The 10,771-nt window shown below is 48.2% G+C and overlaps 1 protein-coding gene across 6 annotated transcripts in view; it reads right to left on the bottom strand.

The window, feature by feature from the left end:
• Nucleotides 1–491: 491 nt before the first annotated feature.
• The window catches only part of LOC114508924 (LRP2 binding protein), a 22,350-nt gene continuing 12,070 nt past the window's right edge, over nt 492–10,771 (bottom strand). For 5 of the 6 annotated variants that reach the window (XM_036011753.1, XM_036011756.1, XM_036011755.1 and 2 more), the window contains 5 exons: nt 6,973–7,115; nt 6,788–6,893; nt 5,522–5,745; nt 3,888–4,062; nt 492–1,446 (listed from right to left, as the gene is read on the bottom strand). In XM_036011753.1, coding sequence (XP_035867646.1) covers nt 1,381–1,446; nt 3,888–4,062; nt 5,522–5,745; nt 6,788–6,893; nt 6,973–7,115 — 714 coding nt within the window. In that variant the 3' untranslated portion in view covers nt 492–1,380. Of the gene's footprint in view, nt 1,447–3,887; nt 4,063–5,517; nt 5,746–6,787; nt 6,894–6,972; nt 7,116–10,771 lie in introns of those variants that run through there. The other variant, XM_036011754.1, reaches the window with a different exon arrangement.

Here is a 10,771-nt window from a genome sequence, read left to right as displayed (position 1 = left end):
TGCTGGAGCTATTGAAACGTGTTGCCGGAAGAGAGGAGAGGGCCTTCAGTAGAGATTTCCAAAGAAAACTGATTTTCAAGGATGGTTTAAATGTATAATTTTTAGGAGATCTTAAGGGAGAAAAGCATAGGACCAGTTGAGGGAACGTCACAGAAAATCCTTTCGACATTTGCTTCCTTTTCTATAAAGATAGAATGAAGTTCAAGTAATGCAGACGAGCCAGAACACGAACCGAAGGTGACGTCGTTTCCTCCCTGAGATGCCTGGTCACTGGCTCCTCCTACGCAGTGTCGGTGCTTCCCCAGCTAAGATGGGACCTCGCTGAAACCCAAGGTCCTTCAGAAAGGACGGTTGTGGTTTTCAAAATAAAGCAACGGTAGCTCAGCATGTTTACAGAGAAGATACTCAGGCATCTTTAAGACGTGTCCTTTTCCCTGGTTCTGTGTCACAGACGGCTGCCCCTGCCATCGTACGCACACAAAGTCTGTCTCCCTGCCCTCTTTTGTCTCCGGTGAAGCCAGTACTATCAGGAAAGCCTTCTGCTAACTCAGTTTTTAACCGTATTTAGTTCTGTATGGATTCCATGGAGATTTCTTTTCACATTTTATCTTGCTTCGAAGTACATCTAGGTTTTTTAACATGAAGGCAACGAAGCACAAAGAAGACGTCTGGCTTGAACTGATGGTCTTCTCAGGAATGTAGCCGTTGTTTCATTAACTCAAGTTAGTTAAGATGTGGAGGGACAGGCTTGTAAACCACTTCTTAAACCCGCTGTTGTTAAAGTCGGTCCTAAATCAGCCAGTTGAACCATTTATAACAATCTCTTTTGCGAATACAAGACGTCCCAGGAGATCTAGCGCCGTCTCAGCTGCAACAACTTCAGAAGCATAAATGCTACACAAATTTATTTAAAAAATTACTTGTAAATTCCATCCAAAAACTTTGTGAATTTTAAATTTAAACATTTAAATAACAGGTTAAAATGAAACAATTTATTTCATGTATAGAATATCTTACACGTGGTAGCATTTATACTTCTGAAGCCTTTCAACCAAAGGTCACACCAGGTCTTTTGGGGTGCTGCATTTGAAGACGGGGAGCAGAGTATGGTGTGGTTTTCAGGGTCTGACGCGGTCTAGGCCGGTCGGCAGGCGGAGGACTGGGTTTCCGAGCGGTTGCCCGGCTGCTTGATCCTGTAGCTGCGTTTCAAGTTGTGAATCACAGACTACAAACCCAAGAGTGAAAGGTAACGTGTCATCAGTAAAAAACCCAAACTATGTAACTTGAGATGTACAAAATAACCAGACACAGCTGTTGTAAAAATACACACATTTTAAAGGTGTCACAGGGTGGACGATCTTTGTTGAAATGCACGACGGTCTAAATTCTTTGACGAATCAGTAAAGAGTGAAGTTCATCTGCCAGAGTGGGGTTCAGACGACAGGCCTTAAAGAGCAAAGGCAAAGAGTCAGTCATTTAAATATATTTCGAATTGTTGGGTCTTCTTACCTTTTAATAATTTGTGGTTTGTGTTTAAGAATAGTAAATATAATGAATTTCAAGGGAGTTTTCTTAATTAAGATACACAGCTATTCTGATTTTTTAATTAGAGAAGTTCAAATTAGCCTATGCAGAAGAGATCATAGTAGAAATATCCATGCTGTTATCAGTTGGAAGAGAAAATGTTATCCATGTCACAAATAGAGGAAATGGAGGCACTGATGACAGCGTGCCTAGGACACGAATTATTAAAACAAGTAGTGTGGAAAGCAGCAACTTTTGGCTTTAAACTTGTTATCTCGTTATGTGGATAGCAGCATCTCATAATAATCTTACTTTGAAGGATACAATTTTATTGTGACTAAACAATGACACGTAACAGTTCGTAACTTCACAGAATGTCAAGAACCACACCCACCCTCTCTCCACGCAGAAACTGTCCCCTCAGTGCCCGTGACAGCTGGTCACTAGGTATTTGCCTGGTCTCTTCCAGTGGCAAGAAGTCACCACGTTACGGGAAAAGCTTTTCTTACCGAATATTTCCTGCACAGTTGTATTAGCAGATCCTTCTTCATATTAAGCTAAAAACTCTCTGCATGTCCTTCAGAATCATTAGAGGGTCCTGAGAGAACATCTAAAGCTGGTTTCCTAGAAACCCTGAGAGGCCGTCGTTGGCAGCCACCCAGCCAGACGGAGGCAGACTCCAGGCCCCCGACTCTGCGCCCTCCACCGCCTTCCCCTTTCCCACAATGCACCGCTGGTGGCTCTTAAGTCTGCCTCCCCTCCCCCACAGTCCTTTTCTATAGCACAGCCGTCCAGTCCGGTGAAGACCACTGTCAGGACCCCCTCACCGTCAGTTTCTCTTATCATGCCTTATGTCACAGGATTCACTGGCTTACGACATGCGGATTTTCTCCATTTTAAAAGCATCTCCCATAAAATACAGTGGCCAAAACTGAGTAATGGGGCGCTTATCTCCAACCACATGGAAACTGTTCTAAGATCGCAAATTATTTTGCTGTTTTACTTAGGATAAACACATACCGCAATCCAGGATATTTCTGACCCAGAGTTTTCCCTGCTTCTGCTTATTTAGAAAAGGTACTCAGGATAGGATGCAATCTGAACTTGACTTGGTTTGGAAGCTGGTATAATACACAGAACATTTGGGTTTTTTAATGAATAAAAGTTAAAGACGACTATTATTCATACTAACAGAAAGGTACAGTGATACATAGCTGTACTTGTACACTGTGTTTCTGTATAATTTAGGGTTCCCAAACTTGCCTGCTGAGATTCCCAACATATGGGGATCCTCGGGATTGAGTAAGTGTGCTTGCGTCTCAGTCCCCCAGACTGAGCCCGAACTGTGCTGACTCTCTGGAGGTTCTGAGAGATCCCGAGTGGCGTTAACACACAGACCACGCCGGGGACCACCGCAGTCACGGCAGACTCCGGCGAGGGGTCTCGGAAGTCTTCCCTTGACTTGCTCGCCTGCTTGAGCTGAAAGGTTTGTGTATACACCACGAACTGCTCTATAAATCTCACGATGATGTCGTTCTAACTGGGACGTCCTGGCTGTCACGGAACTAAGGTGTGCACGGTATTTCTTGTGTTTCCCGTGTCTGAAGTAGTGCTCACGTGCAGATACTCTTCACAGTGATCCCCCTCTCCCGCCCCTCCCCACTTTAAACAATGGGTTTTCATTATATTGTTATTTATTAACTTTAGAGAGAGGGGGAGGCACATTGATTTGTTTTTCCACTTATCTGTGCATTCAGTGGTCAGTTCTGCTATGTGCCCGGCTGGGGGTCAAGCCTGCAACCTCAGTGCATCTGGACGATGTTCTTGCCAACTGAGCCACCCAGCCAGGCCACCAGTTGTTTGATTTTGAGATGTGAAATTCGTTTGGGGTTTTAATAAGTTAACCACGTGGGGTTGAACATGAAAAGGCCCGTTCTAACCGGTTATCTCAAACTCATGAATATCCCTCCTCCACGTGGTAGACATCTTGCACATGAAACTTTTTAAAAGCTACGTTTCATTAAGGTGCTGCAGTGAGGACACAGGTCCACACTTTCTCTGGGTGAAAGAAGGCATGAACATTCTGGCTTTCGGGTCTGGGGGCTGGGCCTGAGCCTGCAGGTAGCAGCAGAGAGAGAGAGAGAGAGAGGCAGAGAATAATGCAGGACTGTTAATCATGCTCATCAGAACCAGACAGAGCTGTCTGCAAAACAACCTGCATGTCTGACAGCCTCTCCGTAGGCAGCGGTTACCTGGCAGTAATTAAGGAGGAAAAGGCACGAATCTGTAAAGAGAGTCAAGTGCCAACAAAAAAAAGCCCAGAGATCTCTGAGCCAGTCGATGCTTGTTCTCAGCCCACTTACTTTAGAATAGTAGTGCTTCGCGGCCGCCTCGTCCTTGGAGATCCCCAGGCCGAGCTGGAGGCAGCGCGCGTGGTAGAAGGCCGCCATGGCCATGCCCCTGCAGATGAACTCCGGGAGACAGTCCGTGACCTTGGCTATCATGGGGATGTCGTGAGCCTCGTCGTAGTCGGCGATCCTGGCGCGGTGGGGGATTGGGGAGTGAAGAGGGCGCCGGTTATGGCTTACACTGTCACAGAGAACGTGTGCAGAAATGGTCCCTGTGCCCCGAGTGGTCCCCTCATCTCTACCCCTGGGAGTGCTAGCAGAGTTGTGGGGCGAAGGGCGGGTGTGACAGAGCTGGTACCGGGGGAGAGCGGCTGCTCCATCGCTTCCCTGTGATTGTACGCGTCAGGCTCCACAACCACTGGGAGGTAAAGGAAAGGTGGTTTTCGTGCAGTGTATTTTAAACTTAATATCACTGCAGAGTTCAACAATGGGGAAAAAAATGTTTTTTCTGTTTCCTTGGACTGTTTACTTAAACATCAACCTTAAGCGTGGATGTTAGTCACACGAGACCAGAAAACACACTTAACAACTTGCACATCTATCTTTGCTTAAACGTGGGCAATAAGAAGAGCTCATCCTGTATAACCCAGGCCCAAGCATGGAGAACTGTGGGAAAAGGAGACCTAGTCACGTCCCGTTAACCCTAATGTTACGGGGAGTCGGAGTGTGGACAACAGTGGAACGTCTCCAAGACTGTAAAGTCTTAGTTTCAGTCAAATGGGCATTTGGAGATTTGGGACGTTGGAGATGGCACCTTTACGTGGCCCACTGCCTGGAGGCTGTGACGCTGGGGAGGAGAGGGCAGAGGCAGCTGGTCTGTCCTCCAGGCTGCCTCCCACGGGCTGGGGTGGGGAGCCTGCGGGCTCTGAGGGAGGGAGGGTGTTACTGGCCAGGACACACAGCAGCCCAGGCTCGCGGCCGCTCCGGATGGCCCCGGTGGCCCTTCCTGGCATGTTGCTTCTGCACAGCGTTGGGGGGGGGGGGGGGTGGTGAGCAGATGCGGGAAGGCACATAGGCTCAGGGAAAAGGCATGTCCCCTGTTGTATGAAAATTTCCAAATGTTTTATGAGATGTTGGTGTTGGAGTCTTTTAACCATTATTCTCATTTCACAGTTCTCATCAAGCTGTACTGAAATTATGTACTTAAAGAACCTGTGGCTAAGGATGCAGGAAGCAATGAATTTAATATACATCTCTGAGGTGCCCAGCTACGTTAAGCACTTTATATACACTATTTTTATAACCCTGCAGTAAAAGTATGTTATTAACAAAGCAAGTCATATCTCCCAATGTTAGAAAACTTGCTTAAGCTCACTCAGCGGGTATGCAGAACGGACAGCACTTAAGTCCTGAAGACTAACCTCGCAGAATTGTACGATCTGGTATGGTGGCCGCCAGCTAGCCGCACGTGGCTGCTGAAAGTAATTGAAACCCAGACGGGAAGGCTCCGCCCCCTGGGGCACGGGCCACGTGTCAGGCGCCGGCGCTCGCCAGCCCTCACGTGCAGTATTGTTGCAGATTCCGTGAACGCGCCTGGCGCGGCACATCCAGCACCCGTTCCTGTAAGTCCTTTCCTTGCGCCCACTCACCTCTTGGAGAACGCCACGCACTTGGTGAAGAACTTCATGTTGTAGTAATACTCCACCAGGTGCCCCTGCGCGCACACGTTCCCACGCTCCGCCGCTTCCCGCAGGCAGTGCAGGGCAGCCTCGGTGTCCTGGCGGATGCCCTGTCCGTACAGGTACATGAGCCCCAGTGCCCCCTGGGACTCCAGGTTTCCGTTGCCGCAGGCTTCTGAATGCCAGTAAAACGCCTTCAATAAAGCACAGTTTCATTTAGTTACAAGGTGAAACGACAGGGGATACCAGAAAGAGAAGAGTCTCTAATGATAAGGTAGTATCGTTGATTCGGCTGTAGGAAATAGTTCTGGTCCCTTGAAGGCTTGTGTCCATGTCCCAGGCCTTAAAGAGAGAGTGTAAGGTGAGACCCCTGTTGTCTACCCCGAGGTGCCGGTGAGGTCACTGCCTAGAGTTCCGCTCTCTCAGCTCTCAGGATTTTCAGGTTTTCCACACCAACGATGAGCAAGGTGGGAAATAGGGACAAAGCTCGGGGTTGCTGTGGGCTGCCCCTGCTACCAGGCACAGCGGGGAGGGGAGGAAGCCCAGGGAAGGTGCAACTCCAGGTGTGTCTCAGAGAGGGCGCTTTCAAGATCAAAGGCAAGCAAGGATAAAAGCCACCTGGAGGCCCAGGTGCATTCACTTAATACTCAGCTACCTGAATGGGAATGAGTGGGGGAAGTTATTTCCAGGTGCAGTGCCCTTGTCCCAGGAGGGTCTTAAATTGTTAGGCGGCTCTTACAAGCAGAACTCAGCCCTACAACGCCTTTCCCCGCTCAGATTTCTTGGAAAATAGTTCAGTCACTGATGATGAACGATATTATAGTTCTGTAACACTCTTAAATGGATTTAATTTTCAGTTAGTGCTTGGTACATCTTACTTATTACTGTCACAGTGACTTCATCAAATGTGATACTGTATTCACACAGGATTTGGGCTTCATTTCAGGACTCTCCCTCCTAGAATGTTTATGGAATATATTTTGTATGTGTGACTTTTTTTCCATACAAAATGCTCTGATGGTTGTGGTCTCCTTTGGCAGATGCAGGGAAGGTAGCATTCATAGATGATTACAGGAGGAAACGGGCTCTGAGGTCTTAAAATTAACTTTCTTTATATTTTAAAGAAATAAAGGCATTCAAAACCACTCACCCTTTCCTCGTCACCCTTTTAAAAAGGGAACAGTGACACAAATAACCTAAATATAATGCTAACATACAGAAACAGATCGATGATACCTTTTCTAACTCTTTGGGCTCTTTCGTTGAGTAATACAGTCCGAGGATACTCTGGGCCTTCACACTGGCTTTTGGATTCCCATTGTCCGCAGCAAAAAGCCACAGCCTGAAAGAAAAAAACAAGGCAAATTGCTATTTGTGTCCATGTTTGATTAAAGCGAGAACTCATTCCCAGGTGAGGTTACCTTTCAGCTTCCTCATTGGATCGTTTAACACCTTTGCCTTCGTAGTAAGCACGTCCAAGGTTGTAAGCAGCTGCAAACTGTAAGTGTCTTGCTTTGGGACACGGAGAATCAATTATATTGTTCATATATTCCACTCCTTTTTCCTTCCGCAAGGAAAAGAACAAACAGAAACCCCTAGTTGTTAGTTTTACCCAAACTGATTTCTTTCTCCCCATAAGGTCGTAAAGCATCCCCCCTCTGACAGGATGCAATTCCTGCTCTGTGCCCAAGCTGTGTGTTGTCCTGGGGGGGCATTCCTAGGAGCACCCGGGCATGAGGCACGCCCCTCATTATACAGCTTCCCGAGTCGCATTGTAACATCTCGGTGGAGTTTCCTTTTCCCCTCTCCTCCCCTCCAGCTCCTAGGTCCTATTCTGAATCAGCACAGTTCTTGGAATTGATGGAAGTGCCAAAATAGCTGTGACTTCTTTCACATTTATAATTCAGTACATCTGTGAGCCCCAAACAAATGCTGTCTTCTCTCTTCAAGCCCGCTTCTCACTAACTGTGCTCGGCCATAATGTGCACGCAGCATGCTAATCTTCATCTGACATCTCCATGGTCACGGAGCGTGCCCAGAAGACGTGCTAACCACGCCCTCCGGAAACCCACCAGACACAGCCCTGGAAACACTCCAAGGGAAATAACGCTTGACAATCAAATGTAGCTTTATGTGCTGCAATCCCCCTCGCTGCTCCCCCGGAGTGCCATTGTTGGCTACTTCCCACATTAACAGATGAGAAAATGAAGGCATTTTACTTTTTGTGAGCCCCAGCTTCTGTGGATTTATTTCTGTGAAGGTTACGTGGTAGGTGACGACCAGTTTTCCCCCAACCGGCCGTCAGAACTTAGTGGTAGTCATGTGGAGTGGTGGGTAAGCCCTCCCGCGGGTCGCCTCCTGGACATGGCGGCTCCTCCTTGCTGCTCAGTTGCTAGTTCAAGTGCCAGGTACAAGGATGGGATCCTAGAGCCAGGCTTCAGACTCACGTTAGGGCATGGCCAGCGACAGGAGACGGATAGAACTAGGAAAGCAGCATGTTGGCATGAAGTTAAAAGTAGGGGCTTGGTGTCCAGAGTGGGAAGTGAACCGGGGAAGGGAGGGATGCCGGCTCCACCTCTGAGCACTGCGGCACGTTGGGGTGTAGGAGGCTGCCCCGCAGCGAGGGCTGCTTGGGGGACAGCCGAGTCTCCGATGAGGCAGGGAGGTGAGGGCAGTGGTATGAGAAGAGGCTGAGGCCGTGGGGGACTCTGCCAGCTGGAAGGCAGCGGTGGGAGAGGGGGAGGAGCCACGAAGCAACGCGGCGTCCAGATGCCGTGAGAAGACAGATGGCCAGAGAGGCGCACGTCTTGTGTGGCTGCCATGCGGAGCTGTGAAGCTTGGTGGGACCGAGTGCGGTCAAGGTCCAACATGGAATTCTGGCGTCAAGTTCAGACAGAGTCACAGCAGCGTGGCCTCGGGACGCCTAGGGGAGCCCCACTGACGGCAGCAGCCAGGCAGACGGCAAGCTCGGGCCTGGGGGAGGCTCTGGAACGGCAGTTACTGGTTTGGGAACGGAAGACTTGACCACGTGAATGGCCAGCTGGCTGGCCGTCCGTGGGAGCAGTCGCAGTCACACCCCTGTCTTCTATCTTCACCACAGAAGCCTTTGTAAAAGATTTTGAAGATGGGTGGGCCATGATCTGATGAGAGTCTTGAAAAGATGGCTTCGGTGGCCGGCTGAGTGAATGAGGGGGGCAGCAAAGTCGGAGGGTCGCTTGTGTCGTGGCCCAGCTCGGGGTGCTGTGGGCCTGGGGTGCAGCAGAGGGAAGGGGAAGAGAGGGCTGGAGACAAACTTGGGTGAAATTCGGGAGACGCGAGACCAGGTCGGCGGGAGCAGTGGGGGAACACTCTTTCTGCTCGTGCAAGGACAACCTTGAGCTGGCTCCGCCTCAAGTTTAAGGAAACACTTCCTAGTGGGTTCTCTAATTTTTAAGGTTTTTATTATGAATAAATATTGAGTTTTATGGAACTTTCAGCACATACTGAAACCACCATCTCATTTCTCTTATTTGGGCTATCAAAGTGGTATATTTTATTCATAGATTTCCTTGTGTTGAATTATTAAATTTCTGGGCTAAATCTTACTTGGTTATCATATTTTATTCTTTTAATGGGTTCCTGGTTTTGTTTGTAACAAGGCCAAATGTTTTATTATCCTACCAGCTGCTGCCACAGCTTCTCTTAGAGGGATGCGACCTTTCTCCAGGAGAGGCGTTGGACGAGACCCTTGAGGTGGCGCCCTGGTAACGGCATTGCCGGCCACGCTGCAGGCCCGCCGGGGGCGGGCGCTGTGCCAGTTCCTGGGGGGTTGGGCAGGGGAGAAGCGAGACAAAACCCGCTAATTTTATGGAGCATATGTTCCAACTCGGGAGCAGCCACAAATATCTGAGACAGTCACTACGTCTGTGAAGGAGATAAAGGGGGCCGTTTGGGTACCACAGTCACAGAACACCTCCCAGAGGAAAGTTGAACTGGGACCCGACAGGAAGGAGGGCAGATGAAGAGGCGACGGAACCACATGGTGTGGGAAAATGGGATGAGTTTGTTTTCCTCAGTGGAGGGGAGGAGAAAGCGGCAAGACACAGAAAAGGGGAAGGCGTGGGGCAGGAAGAGGCCTGGGCACGTTTGTGACGAATCACGGGAGGCCGTGCAGCCGGTGAGAAGTCCTCACCAGAGGGCACCTGCTGTGGCGGATGAGCAAGTTCAAGTTGTTCACTGCGTGGGATCCGGTTGGTCCTCTCTGAGACCCTTCCATTTTAGCAGAAGCCACGCTGCCAGCAAAATCCCTGCTTTATGAGACCAGGAAAGACAGCAGGCTGTGCCCTGTGCCAGGGCAGAGAAAGGTACAACCACAAAATGAAGAGTACAGAGAAAAAGGTGACAAGAAGAAAAGCAGGGGTGGTTGGGAGAACATAAACCACCTGGATATTTTAATTTTAAAGCTCTATTTATTTTTTAAAAGATTTTATTTATTTTTGGAGAGAGGGGAAGGGAGGGAGAAAGAGAGGGAGAGGAACATCAACATGTGGTTGCCTCTTGTGCGCCCCCTACTGGGGACCTGGCCCACAACCCAGGCATGTGCCCTGACTGGGAATCGAACTAACAACCCTTTGGTTCACAGGCTGGCACTCAATCCACTGAGCCACAGCAGCCAGGGCAAACTCTTTGACTGCTTCAATCTTCAGGAATGAGCGGAGTTGTCACACAACTTATTTGGGGAGGGGAAGCATTTATTATAATTTTCTTTGTGCTCAAACATACACGTCTAGTATGTGCTCAATTTTGATATCTCAACCAGGGAGACTTAAGATTTCATGTCGGGAATATTATTGTGTGGATGCTGCATAGTTTATTTAAACTTATCTACTATATACTGAATATTGCCTATCATAGCCAGAAATTAAAATTAAATCGAACATTTTATCAATTTATTTTTTTGCACATTTCCTTTATGTAGTTCGATGCCGTGATGTTGGCACATACAGGCTCTGTATTATGTTCTTCATATTAAACAGTTTTTTTTTTTACTGTGGAATTATCATTTCTTCATGCAGTTTCACTGTGTTCCTGTGCTTCTTTGAACATATTTGTTGATCCATGAAAAATTTTTACTTCATTTATTAAGCACATATGTACTCTCTTTTAACAGGGGAATTCAGACAAATCACATTTGTCCAGTGGCTGCTTTAATTATTCTTTTGTGTTTTTTCTCTTCCCATA

The sequence above is a fragment of the Phyllostomus discolor genome, chromosome 11 (assembly GCF_004126475.2).
Source record: "Phyllostomus discolor isolate MPI-MPIP mPhyDis1 chromosome 11, mPhyDis1.pri.v3, whole genome shotgun sequence".
In the NCBI taxonomy this organism is placed as follows: Eukaryota; Metazoa; Chordata; class Mammalia; order Chiroptera; family Phyllostomidae; genus Phyllostomus; species Phyllostomus discolor.
This window is presented reverse-complemented; position numbering and strand designations above follow the sequence as displayed.